Below are 26,247 nucleotides of genomic sequence, written 5' to 3' on the forward strand. Positions count from 1 at the left end.
AAGTGAGCTTGTGTGAGCTGGTGCTGAAGTCCTGCAGTGGTTATTAGAGAGACACAGCAGCCGAGCTTGTGTGAGCCGGTGCTGAATTCGGTCAGTAGCTGTGAGAGAGTCACAGCAAGTGAGCTTGTGTGAGCTGGTGCTGAAGTCCTGCAGTGGTTATGAGAGAGGCACAGCAGGCAAGCTTGTGAGACCTGGTGCTCCAGAAGAAGAGATTACCACTCCTGATGAAGCTGCAGTTTAGCAGCAAAACACTGCTGCTAAACTGCAGCCACTGTCGGGTTGGTCGAAATCTGTACAGTCGGGGCATATGGAGCATTGTCTAGTATCAAGACGGGCCATAGCAGCCGAGACACTATTGACAAAACCCAGGCTATAATAGCTGCTGTATTTAAGGAAGAACCGCGACATTAACCATGACAACAATGTATATTTATAAGCCTCATGGCTCACGGCTCGCTGACTGTACTTCAGTTTAAAAAGACAGTCATTCTTCTCAAGCCTTTGCCAGCTGTGACAATCAGATCATTTTCTCTCATGCATTTGCAGACGGACTTTAAGAAGCAGTGATAAGCAGTACAATAAGTTCATAGCTTTATTTCAAATATTACAGGCTATACAGCCGGCTATTGAATTTGGCTACACAGCCGCAAAGAGCCGTAGACCCAACGATTCAGTTGGGTCGGATTGAATACATTGAAGGCTTGCTGATGCGGTACTCTAAAAAGTAATTATTTACAACTAATTGTTGACGCATCGAACAGCATTTATGCTGCCCCTTTTTGAGCCACGTTTATAAAGCAAAAGTAAGAGGTGCCTTTTGTTTCAAATATTCATTTCGCCAGTTAACTTTTGGGTTAGCCGGCTAAATGCTTTTGAATATAGACCTCCATGAGAACGTATCCAATTGTTTAAATTTCTAAAGCAGTTGCTATGTATTTGCATAATACCTACTCACATTACGTATAATTGATAAAAAAAAACAAAAACGTATGAAGTAATGACTGAATCCTAACAAATCAAAGTTTTTATCAGAGTTCGAACTGGATAATAAGTAAAACTCTAACAGGCTGATACAATAAGAAGCGTGGGAGAACGGGGACTCCATGTTGAGCGCCAGCTCTCCCGACGCGCGCCCAGCCACCTCTCCTGGGCGGGCGATCCTGTATTTAAATGGAGGCACTAGGGACAATAGTAAGTCCCTAGCGCCTCCTTATTAGCGGAAACCCAGGAGAGGTGGCTGTCAGCCGATTCAGGAAACCAATGATCAGTTTTACGAACATCAGGTTTTTTTTAACCCCGCTGACAGCTAGGAAAATGGATGCCGGTAAAATCGAGCGTCTGTTTTCCTAACCTGACCAGCCACCACATTTTTTATTTTATTTTTTTTACATTTTGGTTCTTCTGACTCAATATCGCTAGGACATTATGTCAGAGGATTACAGAAAAGCAGTATTTTCTGTTTTTCTGTACACTTTTTTCGGGCCGCACATTTGTTTTTCGGTATCCCGGCGCATAACTAATAGCCTCATCAGCATGCATTTGCATGGATTGAACGCCATTAGTCTCGGGGGGAGGGGAGGGGTTGGACACGCGTTTTCGATGCGCTAAACCCCTTGCAGTATAAGGGGTAGTGGACGCGTGTCGAAAACGCTCATCCAACCGCGTGTTAAACAGTGCGCCCGGCTGAGCGCACTTTACTGTATCGGCCCCTAAGATATACATTCTTGGGGGATTTGTAGAATTTTCCCTCTAGAGGTTTATCTCCCCTCCTCCTTTCAGAGAAATCCACACCCTAGAGATGCTGGGTCTTTGCAAGGACTTAGCCCCAGTACTAAGGCCTTCTCAGGACACCACTAGAGGAGAGGCTACATGAGTTTGGGGTTTGCCTCTTTTACCCTGCTTGCCATAGTCACGCCCTTGTTTTATAAATCCCTGTGCCCGCTCCCCTGTTGTTCAGGTTATGTTTCACAAGCACCAGCATGGCGCCCGCAAGGGGTTCCTGCAAGGATCTGCACGGCAGCGGCAGAAACAATCCCAGTTTATTCTGATGTGTTTGAGTGGGCGCGCTCAGTGCACGGCACTTTCAAAAATTTTAAACAACACTTACGGCACATTGTCTCTAGAATTAAACAAGAACCAAGGGGGGGGAGGGGAGGGATTCATGATTTTGTTTCCTGGAATTATCAGCTAAAGTATGCGGAGACTGTTTTGATAATGCTATTGCTTTAACCTTGAATGGCAAAGCCCTCATCAGCAGCAAAATTAGGGCGAGGTGGATAAATTCAAGCCTGAGCTCTACAGCCGTCCCATGCCCCAGGTCTCCCACCTCTTCTTTCCCCAAGCTTGGTTTCTCTCACCTTCTCCAGGAGGTAATTGTTGATATGACCTCCTGTAGGATCTCCCTTGAAGTCAAAGTTGATGTCCATGTATTTCCCAAAGCGGCTAGAGTTGTCATTACGGTTTGTCTTGGCATTTCCAAAGGCCTCCAGGACACAGTTGGATTTCAGGAGCACATTCTTCACTCTGCCAGAAAAGGGGGGGGGGGGGGGGGGGAAGAGGGTGGGATAAGGAAGACAAAAGTCAATAGTCCCATATGGGTGAACTTTAGGGAGCCAGAAATCTAGCTGTGTTGCCTGCTTAGCTTATCTAATATCCCTAATTAGTTGATTGCACACATGTATGTCATTGACAATTAAAGGGGCAATTTTCAAAACTATTCCAGTAGGTACTTTTCCCCCCTGGATTTTGCAGCAATTTTCAAAGAGAAAATATTGTATGTGAGTACGTTCCCTTTGAAAATTGCCTAGGGGAAAAAAAATACCCACATAGATTAGCACCTGCTTTGTCTGTGGATACCTTTCCCCTGAAAAACAGTGCAGATATTTTTGAAAATGCAAAAATATGTGACTTTTTGTCTCCCTCAACCTAACCCTCACCTCTGATCCCATGGGTAAAAGAAGTGGAGAGGGGGGGGGCTGTGGCAGACTCCCTGATCAGCCACCAGATGGCCCTTGATCCTTTATCAAGAATTCACATCTTAGTGCGATTTTCATTCCTTTTCAGCCCCTCCCAACCTGGAGGGCTATGATTGGTTGCCTCAGGGTACTTAGTGAGGTAATCAGAAAGAACAGTGTGGTCATTTTTAGTTCGCCTTTGGCGAGGCAACAGCTTTTGTTTCCCTTTCTAAATTGGGCCCAAATCTCAACTCAAGGCTTTTCGTTCAAGAGGAGGCTTCTCTCAGTACACTCCCTGTCTGAGGGGGTCTTAGCTCAATTTTTGGGACAAGAGAAAGATTTTGGCTGGATTCCTTTGGATTTTTATTCTAGGGAAAGCCTTGGCTTTCTTGGAGAGGGGATATACCCAAACCCAGAGTCATGAGCTACGCGCGTATCTATTGAAATCCGGCGTACTTTTGTTTGCACCTGGTGTGTGAACAAAAGTACGCGCGCGTGTTTTATAAAATCTGCCCCAATATTGGGTGAAAATGTTATGAACACTGCCCGCGGAGCTAATCCCCGCGAGCAGGCACTCACCTTCCCCCCATGCTGCTCCCGATGTGGCCGGATGCCACCGAAGTCGGGCCTTCCCGTGCGGCTGGAGCCACGGACTTAGTTCCCTTTGCGGCCCGGAGGCCACCCACCTTGTTTTGCTTGACCGTGGCCGGTGCCGCGGACTTCACGGAGCCGCCGCCACCGTCCTTAGGATCCCCGGGGCTGGAGGCTGCAAGCCCCAGCTGGATTGGCGGCTGGAGCCGCCCTCGGGGCCTCCTGCAGCCTGTCTCCAGGCCCAGCCCTGCTTACTCTATGTCGACGTCGGCGCAGGACCGCTGTCCACGGTCCTGCACAGCTCCTGCTTCCTCCCTCTAGGCGCGCGGCCGCGCCTCTCTTCTAGATTTAAAGGGCCCACGGCCGGATATGCCCTGGGCCCCACCTTTGTGACTGTTTCCTGTGTTAGCCCTATATAAGGGCTGTTCTTGCATTTGCTCTTCGCCTTGCATCGGAGTTACTTCAGTCCTGGAGGCTCCTGCCTGCCAGAGCTCCGTCAGGTCTTCTGTCTTCTCCGTGGAGCTCCTCGTCTCATCTTGCCTGCTTCATGCCATGTCTTCGTGCCTGAGGTCCCCGTCCAGGTGTCCTGGTGTCTCGTCTCCTGATGTCTCGCCTCCTGGTGTCCTGCCCTTCTTGGTGTTTGCTTCAGTGCTCCGGAGCCTTCTGTTTTGCTGGCCATGGATCTCCGAGTGATGCGTCTTCATCATGGGAGATGCCGGCAGTGTACTGGTGTCCTGTGCTCCCGAGCCGTGCCGTCCTGTCCTGCCAGCCGTTGTGGTGTTTTGGATGACATCGGCTTCGTCATTGGAGTTCCGCCTCGACTGGATCCTTTCCTGCACTTGTCCCGCTCTCCACGTGGTCCATGTCCAGCCTCCTCGGACTGTGTAGGGCGCGCAGTGGGACAGGGTGGTCCGCAACCAGCCCATTGGGTCCGCCCGTGAAGGTGGGCTGAGTAGGGTGCCCTGAGAGACAGTGCCAATGTCTACCTCCCCAGCTTCTCGTCTCGTCTGGATTGCAAGTTCCTCGTCTCGTCTCTGATGCAGTCGCATCAGCCTTGGTGTCATGTCTTCACATCAGCCTTGGAGTCATGTCTTCAACAGCCTTGGTGTTATGTCTCAGCCTCTTCTCATCTCTGATGCCATCGCATCAGCCTTGGTGTCATGTCTTCGCCTCGTCATAGTCATGTCTTCATGTCAAGGCCTCCGTCTGCCCTCATCCTCAGGCCGGCCTGCTACTCCAAGCCGAAGCAAGCGGCAGGTCCGAAGGGGCTTGGAACGGTCGGAGGACCGTTCACCTACCAACATCATCTTGTTGTTGGCGCTGGGAGCTTGCAGGCCCAGCAGAGGGTAAGACCATGTTTCTGCCATGCTGGGACATGCCGCCAATCCTCAGTGGATCCATCTGGGGTCGGGCTGAGGCCCAAGGGCACACTAAAACACCGTCACACAACAGAAAAAGGAGAAACAGAAGCTATTGCAGCAAAATATGCTGTATCCTGCCACCAAAAATGTAATCTAACCAGGGACAAATCAAAGCAGTACCAGAACAGAAAAAATTTGATTCTTTCTTGCTAATTTTTGCTCCTGGAAAACCACAGATCAGTCCAGATTCCTGGGTTTTGCCTCCCTTCCAGCAGATGGATGTGCCCACCCGCAGTCCCTCAGTATTGACCTGTACCCAAGCCAAGATGCAAACCATAATAACCCTAATGAAACTGAACAAACTCCAACCACAAGCAGGAGGAAAGTGGAACCCCGAAACGGAAAACTCCTTTCCAACCCTAGCAACAGGAGAACATTCCTGAAATCCTGAGCAACTCTTCAGCATATATACAAAAGTACGAACAGACTCTCCTCGGCAACAAAGGGTGGGACTCTGGACTGATCCGTGGTATTCCTAGGAACGAAAATTAGCAGGTAAGAACTGCATGGCGTACAATCAGCGCCGTCCAAGAACTCCTAAAACTGGCCGGAATGCTACCCCGCAGCTTCAGCGGCTGCTACAACCTTGCTGCTCTGTCTGCCGACGCTCTGTCGCTCTGAACTCCCCCTCTCTTTTTTTTCCCAAGCAAATAAAGTTATTTTTATTTATTTATTTTCCCAAACTTTACCAGATTAAATAGCAAAACGGGAGCTCAAAAAAAGGTTACTTCCCTGGTGCGGCTGAACTGCTGCAGGACGCCAAGAGTTCTCCTGGGTGGGGGGAGGGGGAGGGAGGGAAGTGGCACCACCGGTCGTCCACCCCTGGTGGCAAAAGGACTGAGCCACACCAGGGTCCCTAACTCCCTGCTCGTCCACCTCAGCACCAGGAGGGATGGCCCCCACCAGGGTCTAGCAACCTCCTAGGAAGAATCCTCCAGTTCTATATTTTTTTTTTCCAGACTGCAGGATTTACACCTCTACCATCTGCTGGAGACAGAGAAATACTTAGGGACTGCAGGTGGCACACCAGGTTATATGCATCCCTGGGAACTCTCCGGATCTGGCCCGGAGACTGCGGAATTCTGCAGCAGTTGCTGCGTCTCCGGGCCAACATCCGAAAATTCCGGGTGCAGGTGGCCCACCGAGGGGGGGGTGGGGGGGAGCAAAGGCCCCCGGGCGGAATGCTGTAGGGGACGTCCAGTGGGGCAGGGGATCCCGTCCTCCCCAGCCAAAAAAAAAAAAGAACCTGCAGCTGCCGGGGGATCCCCATCCTGCCCGGCAGAAGAAGTGGAAGAGGCCTGCGGTCAGGCCCGGCGCTATCGGGTCTGCACACCTGGAGGGGATGACGACAGCCAAGAAGCGGAGGAGGACTGCGAGGCCACTGGTGGACCCCATCCCACCAGCGGCTGAGAAGAGGAGGAGGCCCGTAAGGAGGGAGCCCATTCTCCTGCTCCTCTATGCTGGCGTTCAGTATTCAAACCACGTGCAGCTAGCACTACTCTATGCTGATCTCGCTATGCACGAGAAGTGCTAACCCTGCAAGATTTCACTAGCACAGGGGCAGGCACCCAAAGAGAAGCAGCAGGATGGGCTCCCCTGCCTACTCCCGATGGTATGTGTGTGTAAATGAATGAATGAACAAGTGAATGAGAGCCTGACTGGACGTGTGTGTGTGTGAATGGGTCCCTGCCTAAGTGTGTGTGTGTGTATGTTTGTTAGTGATTGGGATCCTAATTGGGTGTATGTGTGTGAATGGCAACCTGCCTCACTGTGTGTGTGTGTATGTGAACGGGAACCTGCCTAGATGTGTATGTGTGATTGGAAACCTGCCTGGGTGTGTGTGTGTGTGAATGTGAGCTTACCTGGATGTTTGTGGGTGGATGGGTGTGTAAATGGGAACCTGCCTCGATGCATGATTGGGTACTTGCCTGAGTGTGTATGTGTGATTGGAAACCTGCCTCTGTGTGTGTGTGTGTGTGTGTGAATGACAACCTGCCTGGGTGAGTGTGTGTGTGTGAATGTGAGCTTACCTGGATGTTTGTGGGTGGGTGGGTGTGTGAATGGGAACCTGCCTGGGTGTATGTTATTTTTATTTATTTATTTGTGTTTTTCTATACCGGCATTCACGGGAGTACGTATCATGTCGGTTTACATAAAACAAGGGGTGATCAATACATTATGTATGTGTGTGAGTGACTGAATGGGAACCTGCCTGGGTAAGTGTGTGTATAAATGGGAATCTGCTTGGATGTGTGTGTGTGAACGGGAACCTGCCTGGATGTGTGTGTGTGATTGGGAACCTACCTTTGTGTGTGTGTGTGTGTGTGTGTGTGCGTGTGTGAGTGAACGGGAACCTGCCTGGGTGTATGTGTGTGTGTGAGTGAGTGTGTGTTTGTGAGTGAAAGGGAACTTGCTGGGTGTGTGTGTATGTGTGATGGGAACCTGCCTGGATGTGTGTATATGAATAGGAACCTGTCTGGGGGTGTGTGTGTTTGTGTGAGTGAGTGAATGGGAGTCTGACTGTGTGTGTGTGTGTGTGTGTGTGTGTGTATGAACGAGAACCTGACTGGGGGGTATGTTTATGTGAATGGGAACACAATTGGGTGTGGGGGTGTGTGTGAGAAGGGGATTCTGACCTGGGGTATGTGGGTGAATGGGAACCTGCCTGGGGGAGGGGGGGGGATGCGTGTGTGAATGACAACTTGCCTCACTATGTGTGTGTGTGAATGGGAACCTAACTTAGGGCAGGGGGGGGGGTGAATGGGAACCTGCCTGGGGGAGGGGGGGGGATGCGTGTGTGAATGACAACTTGCCTCACTATGTGTGTGTGTGAATGGGAACCTAACTTGAGGCGGGGGAGGGGGTGAATGGGAACCTGACTGTGTGTGTGTGTGTGTGTGTGTGTGTGTGTGTGTGAATGTGAGCCTGCCTCTGTGAGTGTGCCCTACTAATCCATGACATGCTCAGGTGACTGGAAATGAAGTTTTCATGTATGTAGCGCAGTGAATTTTCCGTCCTTATTCATTTTAATTATTGGGTGTCTGTCTGCCGTTTTGAAATATTTTACTGCTGTTTGGAAAAAAAGTTTACATTTTGTATGAGCTCTTAATTATTGGATGATATTCTGTTCCTCAGCTTGTTGGAGACATTCATTTTTATTAGCATGGTTTTACTAATAGATTGATTTGTATTCCTTGATTTTATTGTTTGATGATTTATAAGGATCGGTGATGTTTGTTTCTCCATTGCTGAATTACATACAGAGTCAGTTTCTGTCTATATTGTTGCGCGTCCCATCGCGCTCGGCCCACGTCCGGGCCTGCTCACCTCACCAAGACTTCCATGGGTCCCGGGCCGTCCTCTCCTCCTTCGGCAGCAAGCTCAGCCAGGCCTCGGCACCCCGCAGCGGCGGTCGCCGGGCCTTCCACCTCCAGCCAGGCCTCACGGCGGGGTTCGGCGTCCTGCGTGGCGTCGGCCCCGCCCCTAGGCGCACGCGCAGACTGCCCAGCCCCTTAAAGGGCCAGGGACAAATCCCAGCTCCGCGGCGCGCCCTGATTGAACGCTGCTTAAAAGGAAGTGCCTGCCTGCACTTCCTTGCCTTGGCAATCGGGTCGATCACGCTGTGATTTCTAGTTTGCCTCTGCGTTTCCAGTATCTGTTCCAGTCTTGTTCCAGTCTCGTTCCAGTTCTGTTCCAGCGTCTTTCTGTTCCTGCCTCCTCCTATTCCTTCGTCTCCTCAGGTAGTAGTTCTCAAACTGTTTTCTCGGTACTGACCTCTGCCTGTTCTTGACTACGTTGATTGCCGCCTGGATTTGACCTTTGCCTGTTTCCTTGACCACGTCTGCACGCTGCCTGGAACTGGCCTCTGCCTGACCACTGACCACGTCTGACTGCCGCCTGGAACCTGACCCCTGCTTTGGTTGACTATCCACGGACTGACCACTGGCACTGACCCCCTGCTTTGGCTGACTATGCTACCTTGACTCTGGCCTTGATCCTTGCCATACATTCAGAGACTTTATTCTGGCCTTCTCTGGCACTTCTAGCCTGAATATCGACCGCGCACCCTTGATCGTGGTGGGCACACCTCTGAACTTTCTCTCACGGAGATCCTGCGAGGCCCACCTAAGACCAGGCGGCCCAGATAACCAAGGGCTCAACCTGAGGGAACCCCGGGTTGCTATTGGTGAAGCTGCAGCTGGCCTCTGTCTCTTCCTGTGCTCCACCTCCTGGTGGCAGGCGCTCTCTGGGTCCGACCAGGGAGCCTACCAATCCTGCACTAGGCCAAGGGTCCACCTCCCGGGGCAACATATATGTTTCTATTTATACATTATGGTCTCTTTATTCTGTATTTGGTGAGGGTGAGTCTGTGTTCTGCATGTTTAACTGAGATGGGGGTATTCTGCTAGCTTGCAATTCCTATGTAGGGATTTATAGCAGCCTGGTTTGTCCTATTTTTCCCACAAGACATGTATTGGTCTTTTAAGGCCTGGTGTAATATTTACAGTGTTGCCTTTTCTTGGATGGGATTGTTCCTATTTGAGTGCTGGCAGTTGGTACTATTTTAATATGGGAAGTTTACTATATCATTATTGTCATTTAGTTTACTCAAGACTTTCTGAGGGCCAAACCCACACCCAACATGTTACAATATTCCTAATACCATACGGGTTTACGGGGTGGCACCACAGGAGTGCATGCATTTCTGTACAACAAAATGGTGCCGGCTACGGGGCCAGCCGGCACCAGTTCTACATAACGGTTAGCGGATGACTCCTGCCCAATTTTGAACATTAAGGTTCAGGGGGAGTGTCAGTTTTAAAAGTTTAGATTTCCGGAAGAGCATGGCTTTTTCGGGGGGGGGGGGGGGGGGGGGGGGGGAAGGGGTCCTGCGACAGAGTGTGAGACTGACAGTTTCTACTGCGTTTTGGTTACTGGGAAAGACAACATTCTGTGTTTAAAAAAAAAAAGGGAAGCAGGACGGGGGCAGCACAGTAACTGTTTACACAGGGTAGCAAAAATGCTAGCACGGGCCCTTCCAGTGGCCGCCTGGGGATCCCATCCCACTTAGCGGCAGAGGTGGAGGAGGGTGAGTGACTGAAAGGGAAGAGAAGGATGAGTGGGAGTGAGTGACAGAGATGGAAGGAGTGGGGGTGAGTGAGAAGAAAGGGAGGGGTGAGTGACTGAAAGGGAAGAGAAGGATGAGAGGGAGTGAGGGGGTGAGTGACTGAGATGGAATTGGGTCGATTCAATTGGGTCAGATTGAATACATTGAAGGCTTGCTGATGCGGTACTCTAAAAAGTAATTATTTACAACTAATTGTTGACGCATTGAACAGCATTTATGCTGCCCCTTTTGAGCCACGTTTATAAAGCAAAAGTAAGTGGGGGTGAGTGACTGAAAGGGAAGGTGGTGAATGATTGAGAGGAAAGGGAGGGGGTGAGTGATTGAAATGGAAGGAGTGGGGGTGAGTGACTGAAAGGGAAGGGATTGAGTGAGAAGAAAGGGAGGGGTGAGTGACTGAAAGGGAAGGGAAGGTGAGTGGGAGTGAGGGGGTGAGTGACTGAGATGGAAGGAGTGGGGGTGAGTGACTGAAAGGGAAGGGGGCGAGTGATTGAGAGGAAAGGGACGGGGTGAGTGACTGGAAGGGAAGGTGAGTGGGAGTGAGGGGTGAGTGACTGAGATGGAAGGAGTGGGGGTGAGTGACTGAAAGGGAAGGGGCAAATGATTGAGAGGGAAGGGAGGGGTGAGTGTCTGAAGAAAGAAAAGGTGAGTGGGAGTGAGGGGGTAAGTGACTGGAAGGGAAGGTGAGTGGGAGTGAGGGGTGAGTGACTGAAATGGAAGGAGTGGGGGTGAGTGACTGAAAGGGAAGGTGGTGAGTGATTGAGAGGAAAGGGAGGGGGTGAGTAATTGAGATGGAAGGAGTGAGGGTGAGTGACTGAAAGAGAAAGGGGCGAGTGATTGAGAGGAAAGGGAGAGGATGAGTGACTGGAAGGGAAGGTGAGTGGGAGTGCGGGGGTGAGTGACTGAGATGGAAGGAGTGGGGGTGAGTGACTGAAAGGGAAGGGGCGAGTGATTTAGAGGGAAGGGAGGGAAGGGAGGGGGTGAGTGACTGAGAAGGAAGGGAAGGAGGGAGTGACTGAAAGGGAAGGGAAGGTGAGTGGGAGTGAGGGGGTGAGGGGATGAGTGACTGAGATGGAAGGAGTGGGTGTGAGTGACTGAAAGGCAAGGGGGCGAGTTATTGAGAGGGAAAGGGGCGAGTGATTGAGAGGGAAGGGAGGGGGTGAGTGACTGAAAGGGAAGGGAAGATGAGTGGGAATGAGGGGGTGAGTGACTGGGAGGGAAGGGAAGGTGAGAGAGAGTGAGGGGGTGAGTGACTGGGAGGGAAGGGAAGAGAGATGAGTGAGCAAGACTGAAAGGGAAGGGGGAGTAAGAGGAGAGGATAGAAGGATTGTGTGTGTTATGGCAGGGAGAGGAGAAAGTTTGTGTATTTTCTCCTCCTCTGCTGCCCCACCTCCTTTCCACTATTCCTCGACCGAAAATTAAAAGTTCCCAGGTATGGATATAAGGCAGTGTCAGTAAAACTTTCTCCTTCTCCATCTGCTGGAAGGGGGCCAATCCCCAGGAGTCTGGACGGATGCAGGTAGGAACAGGAACTGGAAACTGACCTTGGTGTCCTTTCCAAAAGTATGCACCTACATTTTCAAGAAAAAATTCTGTTCACATTTTAGCAGGTGAAAGCACGGGGGTAGATTTGGTGGGATAATTTTCAAAGAGGACTTATGCGTGCAAGCCCACTTTGAAAACAGGTGTAAGCTCTGCAAATATTTGTCAGCTAACTTATGTGCAAGATTACAAAATTTCCCTCCAAAATATATTACTTTGGCAATACATGATGTGCACATATTGTCTTGCCAGTAGGGATATCTCAATCTGAATCCGCTCTGCACCGTCCACACCAGTCTTACCCCACCCCCCACCCCTACACCCACCCCCTTCTGTCCCCTACAAGGAAGGGCGCAGAGAGGGAGAAAGAACGGGAAGGAAGGGGCTGAATTGGGATGTAGTCTGGTTCTTCCTTGCTCTGCTCCCTCCGCTCCAGCCTCACTCCCTCCTCCCCTGTTCCCTGCGTGCTGCCTGGGGAGGGGAGGGGCTGGAGTAGGAAGCAGAGGGCTGCTCTCTGCTGTCTTGAGATTCCTGCAGTGGCCCAGCAGGGTTACCAGACAGAGCTCTGCGTGCTGATACCTGGTGATACTCCTGGGGCTGCCCCCAAAATTGCTGCCCTCAAGGCAATCATCTAGTTCGCCTAAGGGAAGAGCCGGCCCTGAAAGCACTTTAGAGCATCAGCCCCTTGATTGGATACAAAACAGATTTCTGGATCCTGCCTTTAGTCCTCGTTACAAGCTCGTTCAAGCCTGTTTTGGGTATCCTGTTCCCCGGTGATGCTCAACTTCTGTCATACAGGGGTTAAATCTTAAGCATCAAGTGCACTACTGAGTGACATGAAATAACAATGCGGTGGGCACAGAAGAGCCGCACTCGGGATCCTGAAGAGCCACGTGGGACTCTCAAAGCCTCAGATCGATAACTTCTACGAATCAGAGGCTAAAAACGGAAGAAGTCCTGGCAGTGCCGTTAGGGACGGCATGTGGGAATGAGCTAAGACCTCTGGTAACCTGACGTTTCGTCTCGCTGCAGGAAAACGGCAGCATGAGATGGATACTCAAGCACAGTGTACGTTTAAAGATTTATAGAGGCCACTGGCCCAAGAGCGTCTCGGTTTACATCTCACATTAAGAGCCTGTCTCGTCTAGCAGAGCCAAGGCCTGCATTGTCTCTGACATGTTACGCTTGGCTAAGGAGCTCCCTTCTTTCTCGGAGGCTTGCGGTATTTCTGTTATTATAACCGACCAAGAGACCGCCTTTACCAGCCGAGCCACGCAGTCGGGGAGACTCTGTATATCTGGCCGAGGGGCTGCCTTCTCTATCAAAGGCCAGCAGTGCCGTTTCTATACAGCGCCCTCCATCATTGTGCAATGGTTAGCACAGGTTGGGGGGCCCGCACTGAGTGCTAGGGTTTAAGCCCCAGCTCAGTCCTGCAAACCCTGGCAGGGATTCTCTGAAAGCGGGGACGGGTTAACCTCCAGGGCCCAAGGCGCTTAGATGACGAATTACAAAAGGGAGGCTGTTGATTTGGCTTTCCACAGATAAGTCTTCACGGAAAATGTACAGAAATGGAAAAGCCTTCACTCGTCCCGATACAGGCTGTGCCGCTGTCCTTGCAAACACTTCCTTGACAGCCAGATAACCTGTGACCCAACTTTAGATAACCAAATAGACTCAATTCTTAACTTCCAAAACATTTATTAGAACAATTGCTCGCTGCAATTAAAGAGAACCAAGCAGATTCTCTGGAATCATCACAGCTGTAATGAGATTGAATATTGCAGGTTAGGTTTCCAAGTTTTCTGGGAACGTTTTCCCAAATGTCTTTAACCTTACCTTATAAAAAAAAGCTTCCAAGCAGGCCTCCGTCCCTCCCAAGTGAGACACATGAGGGGCCTGCCGACCCAACCCACCCCCTCCAAAAAAAAATTTAGCAAACAATCTGATTGGGGACGATTGCAGTCCCCTCCCCCCAATTTCACCCCCCCCCCCACACACACACACACACGCACACCCAAAATTACTTCCGATCTTCTTCCTTTCCCCCCTCCCACCATAACCCCAACCCTAACCCTCTCGCCCCATTTGGCACCATCCAAATCCCTCAGCGCCGCCAGGATCACGCTGCACTCAAACTGCGATCCTGGCGGCTTTCGCCATTGCTTGACGGCAACTCCGGTAGGTTACGCTTCCACCGCTGCTGTCAAAGTTCATTGGAGGTTAACGGGTTCAAGGTATGAGTGTAGCGCAATCCCTGTGGCGCTGAGGGTTTCGGAGGGTGCTGGCTGTTGTAGGAGGGTTAGGACTTGGGTGTTGGGGAGAGGGGGAAGGAAAAAAAAGAAGGGGGCTGGAAGTATGAATTTTAGCCAAACTGGGGAGGGGCAGAGATCGGCCCCGTTCGGCGAGATCTTTTGCTGAATTTGCTGGGGGGGGGGGGAGGGGGGGGATGACTTGTGATCTTATCATTTTGAATTATAAACACCCAAGGACACTTCCAAATTTAGGTACACGAAATTTTTTTTGTTTTACTTCCATCCAAACCGTAAAACGTCACCGAGCCCCTGCCTCCTGCCCCCAGCGGGATTCGGATTAAAGTTGAACTCCTGGCAGAGAGCCCAGCTGAGGAGCTCCCTCCTTCGCCCGGCCCGCAGCGATAATCCCATACATCTCCTGCTCGGCTTTTTAATGGCTCCTTTGACGCTGCAAGGCTGGGACTTGTGAGTCCAGCTAAGGGCCCAAGGTGCCGGGCTCTGCCCATGCCCCACCCCTGCCGGACAGCATATGGGTGATCAGGGCTCTTCTTACATGAAAAGTTCGGTTCTCACCTTTCCACCTCGGCCCTCTGGCTGGGGTTCGTGATGGCCGCTATGTACTGCATGATATATTTACTTGCTTCCGTCTTCCCGGCTCCGCTCTCACCTTGAAACAGACACACAAGAAATATTAAGTGAAGGACGACGGGCTACGCAGGATCTGAAAGCAGTGGTCACTGCCTGAGAATCATCACGTGTTATGCGCTTAGTGAAATTTTGCTGCTTTTTTTTGTGGCAGGCCAGCAGAATGGGGGTCAAAACGGGGTAGACAGAATTGAAAATTAAATTGCACACATGTATTTTCCTCCATTCGACATAACCACGGCGCCAGTCCCAGAAACACCTCTTTTTAATCCTGCTACACGTGCGCCCTAACTTTCAGCAGCTTAAGTGGGGTGCAAGTTTCAGCCTGGGGGTTTTAGCTGGATAACCCTTTATGTACCCAGTTAGATCCCTTAAAAATCATCCTCCCCCCAAGAATAACTTTGAAGTTAACTAAGCTATTCTAAAACCACAGTGAGAAATAAAGAAACGTGCCACAAGCTACAAATTAAACAAGTACTGCAACCTTTTCTTTGTATGACTGAGCATTCAGTAGAATAACTGATGAAACAGCAAACAAAACGTTCATTTTTTTTCCTGAATAAAAACCCTGTTTATGGACTTGCAGTGATGGTGGACATCTGACAGGACATGTGGTGGCTGAGATCTAGAATGTGATCTGCTAAAAATGTAAGTGAAAGGTGTGCCAGCGTTGGGATCAAAACACAGGTGAATTTATTTCATAAACTAAGACCTGTTTTGTCTAATAAAATGTTTCAAACAGTTCTTCAGGCATTAATGCTGACAGGTATTGACTACTGTAACTGTTTATATCTTGGGTTGCCTGCATCATCTTTGAAAGCGCTGCAAGCCTACCAAAATGCTGCAGCTTGGATTTTGACTGATGGATATCATATCTCTCCAATTTTGGCTTCATTACATTGGTTGCCAGTAGCGTTGCAAATTAAATTTAAAGTTTTGACTCTAGCGTTGAAAGCATTGATCAGTGACACCCCTGTTTGACTTAATTCATTGTTGAAAGTGCATAAACCTTCTCGATTCTTGAAGTCTGCAGGGCATAACCTTCTTGATGTTCCTTCCATGTGCATGGATTTACTCTAATTTTTCTGACTTTTACTTGTTTTTTGTAAAATTAGTACAGTTATTTTAAAGAATGAGGGCTTATAAGTATACATTGTATTTTTTTTCCTATTACTCTACTTTTGTTTATTTTATATTTTTATTTTTTGTGTTTGTGTAGCTGTTTATTTAATTAGATATTTATTTTTCTTTTATCTTGTTTTTATATGTCTATTCTGTGAACCGTCTTCGTCAAATTTTATTTGTGAAAGATGGTATAGAAATGTTTTTAAATAAATAAATAAAATAAATAAATTTGCAGATTATTTCCAGTCACTGGCCCACTGTTGTGGAACAGATTGCAAAATGAGTTGAGAGCTAAGCAGTGTCTGCAGAAGATCAGGAAAAGATTAAAACCTTCCTATTCAAGCAGCATTTGACTCGTTTGGAAGTGTGGCAACCCTCTGGTTGGCCACTAGATGGCCCTAGAGCCCTGCCAAATGTTTCCGCTTAGCGATGGAGACCATTTCCATGCAGTATCTCCCCTTGAGTCTGGCTGTGAATGGTATTTCTTTAGTCCACTTGGGGAGGGCACGGCTAGGAGTGGGTGTAGTGTGGTCAATTTGAGTTAGCTTTTGAGGAGTGAGGAGCTATTTTGATTACTCTGCTGAGTTAGGTCCCATCACCTTGACTTGGTATTTTTCTGTGTTAGAGAAGAGTTGGTTATTTTGGGATTTTTGACTGGTGTGAAGCCCTGGTCTAGTCTCGGTGAAGGACACATCCACCGGATCCAGAGGTTAGGGAGCTGAAGACCTGTGAGCCAGCCTTCTAATCCAGAGAAGGAGCTGCAGTGACAGCGTCACCCCAGAGTGCAAATTTTGGATTTAAGAGGGGGGGTTTTTCCCTCTCTTTTTTGGTTGTGAGGAGGATTTTGATCCACCCCCTCCTCACAGGGAAGTTGAGCTGTGATAGTTCACATCAGACTTTTCCTTCAGAGAAGTCACAATCATCAAGAGGTGAGGAAGATCTGGAGACTCTCGACAGGTTCTCCACCCCAAAGGACCAGGACACAGGCAGGGTGCAAGAGACTGAATATTTGGACTCAGGAGGGATTTTTCCAGGATTTAGGGGATCCCCCTCACCAGTAGGATTTCCCTGGCCCACTGGGAAAAGTCAGTAGAGGAGTGATCAGCCACCTCCCAGGAACCAGAGAGACAGGACACATATCCAGAAGATTGGAAGCACCTGAAAGAAAGACGGCTGTAATCTCACCCTTTTGGATTGATTATTGGACATTGAGTTAACTTTCAAAGAATCCGTGCGTTTAATTTGAACACCCAAGCTGTGTCCAGCCTGTCTGTTACTGAAGCACAATATCACGGAACAGAAAAGAGAGAGGCATCGCCACACATAACACAGAAGGGAAAATCAAACCTCTGCCAGGCCAAGAAGATCTGCCTTCACCCCCATAGAAAGGACCCACTCACTGGGAACAAGTGAAGGGGAGAGAGAACTAGTGAAGACATCCCCAGTTATAAATTCTTTTGTGTGCCCTTGGAAACAGTATACATTCATGGAAAAAGGTTAAAAGTGCACGTCTACTTGATCTGTTGAGCAATTTACTTTCTTCTGTGTTTTTTTTAATGACAGTGTCAACTCAGCTAGCCTGAGTAAGTTTTATAGTGCTACGTATTTTATGTTTTGTCTTGCTTTTCTTATTAATGTATTTTTGTCATTTGCTTAGGATTTTAGATAAGCGGGTTATACATTTTTAAAATAAAAATAATATGACATGGTAAGACATTGCTACAGTATGGCAGAAGGACGTGATGACAAGTAAATCCTTCAAAAAAGATTTTTTAAAAAGTGCAACACGGGAGAATAAAAGGTGATGCAGGACAAGCACACGTCTGCAGATTCAAAATCTGAGGCAACAGTGCATTAAGTCCCAAGAAGCATAAACACCGTTCTGAAGAGCAAATATGAAAAGCATCAGCTATTAAATGTTTAAGTTTTATGAGTGGATTAGCCCATCAGTAGTACTATTTTAATATGCCCAACGTTGTAGATATTTGGATTTTCCCAGGAACAAGCGGGTGTGACTTTGTTTATATTGGCCGATGTTGATTTTGTATGTTGAATGGTCTTATTGTGAGGCAGTTTAATAGGGTTTTCATTTCATATGTATTTATTATGAATGTTCTTCTGTACATCGCTTAGCAATTACCTGATATGTGATTTATAAATCTAGTAAACACACGGATAGAACCTTGTCAGATCATTTGTCTAGGATCAAAGAGAATCGAAACTGGAATCTTGTTGTGGGAATATGATACAGATAAGCTATGGACAAAGTGTCTCTTAACTAGAAAAGCACAACTCCATATGGAAGAAAAGGAGACAAGGTTTCGAAAACCGATGCAGAAGAAATAATGCGAGGGAAAATAAGGGTGTTGGGGGCAGAGACCTGACTTGGTTGCTCAAAACCACGAAAGTTACAGATGCTGCAACCCCAGCCATCTTTGATAGGACTCTCAGAGCCGGGGCACCAAAGGCAAAAATATACAAAGAAATATGGGACATTTGGAGTGGAAACATTAAATTAGGCAGGCAGAGTAAGTGTCACTTTAAGAGAAGCTCAAATCTGGAGTAAAAGGGACAAAAAAAATCTTACTACTGCAAGGTTATTGAACAAACCTTGTGCTACCTGGGCCTAGGGTGCCGAGCATTAGGGGGCGCCGAGCCGCTGATGGCCGACATGAAGGCTCATGCAACCGCTGGTGGACTTCATCCCACTGGCAGCTGAGCAGTGAACTACTGCTCTGCTGGGTGCCGGATACACACAGCAGGAAGATCGGCAGGGCCGTGGTGGAGCTCACGTCACCACGGCCCGAAGAAAAAGGTCGCATTTAAAGTGCAGGTGCTCCTCCTCCTTCCAAATATTCTGCCACTCTTCATTCAAAAATTCATTCCAAATATTCTGCCACTCTTCATTCAAAAAAAAACTTAAAACCTGGCTCTTTAGCCAAGCTTTTCCAGGACCATGATCATCATTTTTTCCCCTCCAACCAGCAAGAACATATCTTCTTCACAAACCCCCATTTTCCATACCACTACCTACTTCGGTATCTAATCTCTTGCTGCAGGACACTTGAGACTTTCTCACTTATACGTTATAATTTTTATGCTCAATAAGACCTGTCAACTTAATTGTTTAAGTCTTTTTTTTTTTTTTTTTCTCCTTTATCTTTTGGTCATCAATGTTACAACGTTATTGTTAAATTTTGAACTTATGTACACTGTTCCAAGTTTCATAACCTTGTTCTATGTAATGCCTTTTGGCAATTTTCATGTTCTGTTTCAATGTAAACCGATGTGATCTTTATTTCATATAGGAACACCGGTATATAAAAATCTAAAAATAAATAATAAATAAATATTGTCGGAGCTGCACGGACAGGAAGGAGGCGGAGGAGCATCAGCCACATGCAGAAGAGCAACTCCATTCTGCTTGGTCTCCCCGCCTCCTCCACCAAACCCCTTCAAATGATCCAAAATGCGGCTGCTAGGATCCTTACAAACACCAACAGAAGAGAGCATATCACACCCATTCTCATTCATGAAGAATATCACATCATATCAGTTTACAAGGAACAGTGTGATATAACATTAACCTTAACATAAACAAAGTTGCAAAAAGTTACAATAAAACAAGGGAAATGGGCTAAGGAGGGAGGAGAAGCTAGAAGTTGAAAGAGTAACTCAGTAATAATAACAGTGCAGTAACAATGTCTGAGAAGGTGTGTATTGAGTTGGAAGCCTCAATAAGTGTGACATATTTGAGACATGTGACTGTGACATATTTGAGACATGTGACTGTGACATATTTGAGACGTGTCCATGACATATTTGAGACATGTGACCGTGACATATTTGGGACATGTGTCTATGACCTAGCTGGAGCTGGTCTATGTACGGGACTTATATCCGTGACATATCTGGTGCTGGTCTGGTTACGGGAAGGCTTGTAGAAACAGCCAGGTCTTAAGCTTTTTTCTGAAAGTCAGCAAACAAGGTTCCTGTCTGAGATCCGGGGGGATGGAATTCCATATGGTTGGCCCCGTTGTCGAGAAGGCCCGTTCTCTAGTGGTTGTTAGGTGAGTTGATTTGGTGGAGGAGGCATGTAGGGATCCTTTGTACACTTCCCTGATAGGTCTAGATGATGTATGGAGTCTGAGTGGGAGTTGTAGGTCGATGGGGACCTGGTGGTGAATAGTTTTATGAATGATAGTAAGGGATTTGTGCATGATTCTAAAGCCAATAGGCAGCCAGTGCAAATCTCTGAGAACTGGAACTTACAAAATCCAGAGATGTGCCCGGTGACAAAACCAGGACCCGCTCGCCGTGTACCTGAAGTCAGGTGGGCTGTCTCTGAATGACCCCCCCCCCCCCTACGCACGGCACAGGGCAGCAGAGGTGCGAGCTTCACCGCGCTAACCCTACCGTGGTGGTGGTGGTGGCGGCGGTGGAGCCATCTCTGGGGGAGAGAGGGTTAAGTCGCTCTCCTTACCCGTTGCAGTCTGTGACTTCTGCAGCGACTGCCCACAATGGCGAGTGCCAATTGGCACCCGACTGTAAACCGTGGGTCTTAGCTGTGCATGCCTGTCTGCTGGGAATGAGACCAGAAATCACTAGCTCGGCTCCCCTGGGCTTTCAGACGGCAATCATCACCACTCCCTGGCGACCTTCACCTAATATGAACTGGCAATGTGGTCACGAAAGGCTGATTAACTCTCAGCCCTTCACTCTCCCAATTCACTTGTAATTTTAATTTATTTTAATACAGAGGAAATTAAATGAGCATTAAATATAAATGAGCATTCCTTATGGCTCGATCCTCACCCGCTTTCTCTGTTTACATCTGTAGCTCTTCTGCTCCTGCCGCCACAATGCCTCATGAATGTTTATGTCTGCATCTCTGCATACCAGCCCATGCAGATATTATATCGTTTGACGCTTTTATGTTATTTTGTTTTAATGATTATGTACGTTCCTGTTGTACCCCCGCCCCGAACTATTAAGAGGGACGGGTAACAAATCATTTTAATTAAATAAATAAACACATACATTTTTAAAGAGCTCGCAAGGTTGCAAATCCGCTTAACGTAGATTTTAGAAAGAAAACACCTGGGTCGTTCCTCTTGGAAGGCACGAAACCATCTGCGTGCTTTGTACCTTCTGTTTGTGAAAGGAAAGGGGGTGGGAGGAAAATCAAATGTCCGTAATGCGTCGCCAAACGTTGTCGTCCGTAGGAGCGGCCCCCATTTTTTAGTACGTGACCCGGGATACCGCAGATTCTTTTAGTGTTGTCCCCCCCCCCCCCCCCCCCCGAGGAGGGCAACCTTCGGTTACAGCATCCGACCCAGGTAAACGCATTTGAAGATTGCCCTCATGGTGCAATCAGGGCTTCGTCTGTGGGTGGCAGCTCGCATGGTAGCAGGGGCGGCTCGAGGCAATGTGCTGCCCGAAGAGAAAGATGAAATGGTGTCCTTGGCCCCCCCCCCCCCCCAGTCTCCCCGTGCAGGTGAAATCACCGAGGGTCAAGGCAGGGCGAAGGCAATGGAGGGTGAAGTGACTTGCGCAAGGTCAAAAGAAATGACAATAGGATTTGAACCCTGGCTTCCCTTCGGGCCGATACAGTAAAAGTTGCGGGAGAGCGGGCGAGCGCCCGCTCTCCCGGTGCAAACACAGGCCACTCTCCTGTGCACGCGATTTAGTATTCAAATGAGGGCCCGCGCGTCCCTAGCGCCTCTTTTTTGCCAGGAGCAGCGGCTGTCGGCGGGTTTGACAGCCAATGCTCGATTTTGCCGGCGTCGGTTCTCAAACCCGCTGACAGCCACGGGCTCGGAAACGGAACGCCAGCAAAATTGAGTGTCCGGTTTTCAACCCTCGAGCCGTGGGCTGATTTTACTTTTTTTTTTTTAAATTTATTTTTTACTTTTGGGACCTCCGACTTAATATCGCTATGATATTAAGTCAGAGGATGTACAGAAAAGCAGTTTTTTCTGCTTTTCTGTACACTTCCCCGGCGCTGGTAGAAATTAACACCCACCTTTGGGTAGGCGCTAATTTCTGAAAGTAAAATGTGCGGCTTGGCTGCACATTTTACTTACTGAATCGCGCGGGAATAACTAATAGGGCCATCAACATGCATTTGCATGTTGCAGGCGCTATTAGTTTCAGGGAGGGGGGTTGGCCGCGCGTTTTCGACGCATTATTACTCCTTACTGAATAAAGGGTAAAGCTAGCGCGTCGAAAACGCGCGTCCAAACGCGGGTTAACAGTGCGCTCCGCCAGCATCCGCACTAGGGGTGCCGGAGAAATGTTTATTGGGGTGGGGCGGCCTTTGGCTGCCCCACCTCCTAGGTCAGTGATGGCTAACCTATGACACGCGTGTCAGAGGTGACACGCTGAGCCGTTTTGGCTGACATGCGCAGCGTTTCGAGGACTATCAGGAATTTTTTTTTTTTTTCGGCTGCGCCGAGCCTTTTCTTTTTCAGCTGCGCCGAGCCTTTAAATGTGTTTTTTAGTTTCCCCCTACCCTCCACCAATGCCCCCGGGCGCAGGGAGGCTCATGCGTCGCAGCGATGAGGCTCAAGACAACGCGCTGATGCTCCTCCTTCCTGCCTGTGCGGCCCCGGAAGTAAACGTTGCCGGAGCCGCGTGGGCAGGAAGGAGGAAGCGAATCAGCGCGTGCAGAAGAGGAGGAGCCGCCGCGGGTCGCTGCGAATCCCAAGTCCCAAGGGCTGCCGCGGCCCGAGAAGATCAGGGCCACTGCAGAGCCCATCCTGCGGCGACCCGCGAAGAGGAGGCCCAGAGGTGAGAGAGAGGCTGAGGGCCCGTAGAGTGCGTGTATGAGGTGAGTTGAGAGAAAGGACCTGAATGTTTGCAGAGACAGCATGTGAGAGCCTGTGTGTGTGTGTGTGTGTGTGTGTGTGAGAGAGAGAGAGAGAGAGCATGTGCCAGTGAGAGCCTGTGTATATGAATGATTGTATGAGAGAGCATGTGCCAGTGAGAGCCTGTGTGTATGAATGATTGTATGAGAGAGAGCATGTGCCAGTGAGAGCCTGTGTATATGAATGATTGTATGAGAGAGATGTGCCAGTGAGAGCCTGTGTATATGAATGATTGTATGAGAGAGAGCATGTGCCAGTGAGAGCCTGTGTATATGAATGATTGTATGAGAGAGCATGTGCCAGTGAGAGCCTGTGTATATGAATGATTGTATGAGAGAGCATGTGCCAGTGAGAGCCTGTGTGTATGAATGATTGTATGAGAGAGAGCATGTGCCAGTGAGAGCCTGTGTATATGAATGATTGTATGAGAGAGAGCATGTGCCAGTGAGAGCCTGTGTATATGAATGATTGTATGAGAGAGAGCATGTGCCAGTGAGAGCCTGTGTATATGAATGATTGTATGAGAGAGCATGTGCCAGTGAGAGCCTGTGTGTATGAATGATTGTATGAGAGAGAGCATGTGTCAGTGAGAACCTATGTGTATGAATGATTGTATGAGAGAGAGCATGTGCCAGTGAGAGCCTGTGTGTATGAATGATTGTATGAGAGAGAGCATGTGCCAGTGAGAGCCTGTGTGTGTGAGAAAGAGAAATGCATGTGAGAATGAGAACCTGACTGTGTGTTTGAGGGAAGAAGATGGAGAAAAAAGAAACAGAAAAAAAGACAATATAAAAGGAATTGGCAAAAAAATAAGAAAGGGAAGGTGAAAAAAAAGCCTGTGACAAACCAATTAGAAAACTAAGATCAGACAGCAAAGGCAAAAAAAAAAAAATGTACTTTTTAGTGACTGGCACATGTACTCTTTGGGAATGTGCAAGAATAGCACTTTCTCAACGGATCTCACAATGTACGAGATCAGCATGGAGAAAGTGGAAGCCCACGGGGCCTGCACAGAGGAGGCAGCAGAATGGACTTCAGTGTCAGTAGCAGCAATCGGCACCTCCGCAATAGCCACACGGCATCAGTGACAGTGGCAGCAGAGGAATGAGAGAGGTTCTGAGGTTGCTGGCAAAAGAAAGAGAGGGGGGGTCTACCTTTAGTGTGTGAATGTGTATGAATGGGACTCTGCCTGGGGGTGTATGTGTGTGAATGCATGGGTGCCTGCCTGGGGGTCTGTGTGTGTGAGAATGAATGTGTGCATGCCTGGGAGATGGGGAGGGAGTGTTGTGAACATGAATGGGAGCCAATAAAAGAAACCGACTGACAGATGAAGTTTGTAACGCTTGCTTGGACTTGAAGTGTACGAAATACCAACCTTCAATTGAAGATTTAGCCAATGAAATTCAGCAACAAAAAAGTCACTAAGCAGGTAAGGTAAAGAATTATTTGTTTTTGCTTTATTAATAAATACAGTATATATATTAAAATTATAACTTTGTTGATTAGAGCTACAAATATCACAAAATTATGGATTTTTCTAGAAGTGACACACCACCCGAGTTATGCTCAGTTTTTTTATGAATTTTGACACACTGAGCTCAAAAGGTTGGCCATCACTGTCCTAGGTCTAGAAATAGGTCTCCTCCATTCCCTATTGCCTGCCTCCCACCTTTCTCCAGGATCTGCCCCCTGGGGGTGTGAGAGGTTGGTGAATGGTGAGAGTCTGTGTGTGTGTGACACATTCTCTCTTATGGCTGATACGAGGGTATTAGATGCCTTAGGCAAACCTTACAGCCTTTCATTCCCCCTTCCCTACCCTCCCCACACAATTAAAACTTATGCATTCTTTTCCATTTAAAATTTATTAACTTCTCCAACTTAAAAAGGCAGATTGCATATGGAAAATAGACATTCAAAGTACAATCTTCTGACATAAAAATATCACTTACAGCAACATATATATTATAAAGGCAATCACTGCAAAATAACACACTTTCAATAATAATATTTTAATAGACTTAATAAACTACCTTTCTCATAGTAATCAAGGTGGTTTACTGGATCCCATATGGTATTAGGCCTATGGTAAAGTGCACTGGCTGTGGACTTGGCCCACAGAAAGCCAGGAATAAACTGAACTACAATTCCAATATAGTAAGCTTTCCATATCATAACTGCCAGCAATCAACCTATGAAAAAGCCATACTGCAAGTATTATAATCAGGCCATAAACACCAATACACCCCCTATTAGGAAAACAGATTGAAGCCAGGTTGTTGTAAATCCCTACACAGAAACTACACGCTAGCAGAATACCCAAAGCCTCAGTCACTCAAGCAGAATACAGATAGACTCTCACCAAATACAGAATAAAGAGATCATAAAATATAAACTGAAACATGCAAACAAAAACTGAACTGGAAATCACACAATGCCAAACTCAGTAAGCAATGCAAAAACAATCAAGAAATACAAAATATTAAACATACAAATAAAAAGAATGTCAAATCTGATGATAAATTCAGCCAATTAAAAACACATATAAAAATGTTTAAAATATTACCAAATACTAATAAAATACTTCAAAATAGAAGATACATCACATCCAATAATTAAAACTAGCAAGGATTAAAAAAAAAAATCTCCCACTCTCCATACCTGGGAACTTTAAATTTCCAGACCTCCTGAGATTGTCATAGATTGGAGGAGGGTGCACAAACTTTAACCTCTCACACATATATATATACAAGTACTCTCAAACATGCATACACATGTGCGCAGGCACACTTCTTTATAGACACACACATATACACACAGTAAAAACACTCACATATACACATACACACCCTCTCATACACACACATACATTCATACACATACACTCACCCTTTTATGTATACACATACCACACACACACACACACCCTCTCATATATATACACACACGCACACAGCCTCTCATATATACACATACACACACCCACCCTCTCATACTCACACATATATTCACACACACACAAACACCCTTCTCATATATACACACTAGCCGTTAAGCCCATAATGGGCTACATTACCTTTTTTTTTTCGGTCCATTTCCTTATCCCTCATTCTCCCCCTCCCCTCATTCTCCCTCACCCTCTAGTCTCCCTCCCCCCTCCCCTCATTCTCCCTCTAGTCTCCCTCCCCCCCCCCCTCACTCCTCCCTCCCCTCAGACACTCCCCCTCTCAGCTCATTCACAACCCCTTCGGATGGCGCAGACGGAAGATCTCCGGGGGAGGTCCCTCCCTCCCTCGCGCGTGCCGCCGCTACTGCTCCTCGCCGCGCCAGAGGTCCCTCCCTCCCTCCCTCGCGCGCCCCCCCCCCCCCCGCCGCTACTGCTCCTCGCCGTGCCATTTTTGTTACAGGCAAGCTCTGACCGACGTGCTGCCCGCGCATGCGCGGTAGAGTTGCTCTCTACTGCGCATTTGCAGCACGTCGGTCAAGCTTCATTTATCTAGTAGGTACACACATACTGGTTCCCTCTCTATCAGTTATACAGATGTGCTGGCTCCCACTCACTCCTGCACACATATAGACACTCACACTGGCTCCCTCTCTGTCAAGCACACATATACACGTGTTTCCTCTCTCTCAAGCACAGGCACACACTTCCTCTATCTCAGACACACACGCTTACACACACGTGCTGGACTGATCCCCTTCCAACATGGGGCATCCTTTAGC

The 26,247-nt window shown here is 48.1% G+C and overlaps 1 protein-coding gene across 2 annotated transcripts in view; it reads right to left on the minus strand.

The window, feature by feature from the left end:
* Positions 1 to 26,247, minus strand: part of MYO1G (myosin IG) — a 377,606-nt gene that overhangs the window by 322,313 nt on the left and 29,046 nt on the right. For both annotated transcript variants that reach the window (XM_029588199.1, XM_029588200.1), the window contains exons 3-4: positions 14,459 to 14,552; positions 2,358 to 2,523 (exon numbers count right to left, since the gene is read on the minus strand). In XM_029588199.1, coding sequence (XP_029444059.1) covers positions 2,358 to 2,523; positions 14,459 to 14,552 — 260 coding nt within the window. The remainder of the gene's footprint in view (positions 1 to 2,357; positions 2,524 to 14,458; positions 14,553 to 26,247) is intronic.

Source organism: Rhinatrema bivittatum, chromosome 2 (genome assembly GCF_901001135.1).
Source record: "Rhinatrema bivittatum chromosome 2, aRhiBiv1.1, whole genome shotgun sequence".
Lineage (NCBI taxonomy): Eukaryota > Metazoa > Chordata > Amphibia > Gymnophiona > Rhinatrematidae > Rhinatrema > Rhinatrema bivittatum.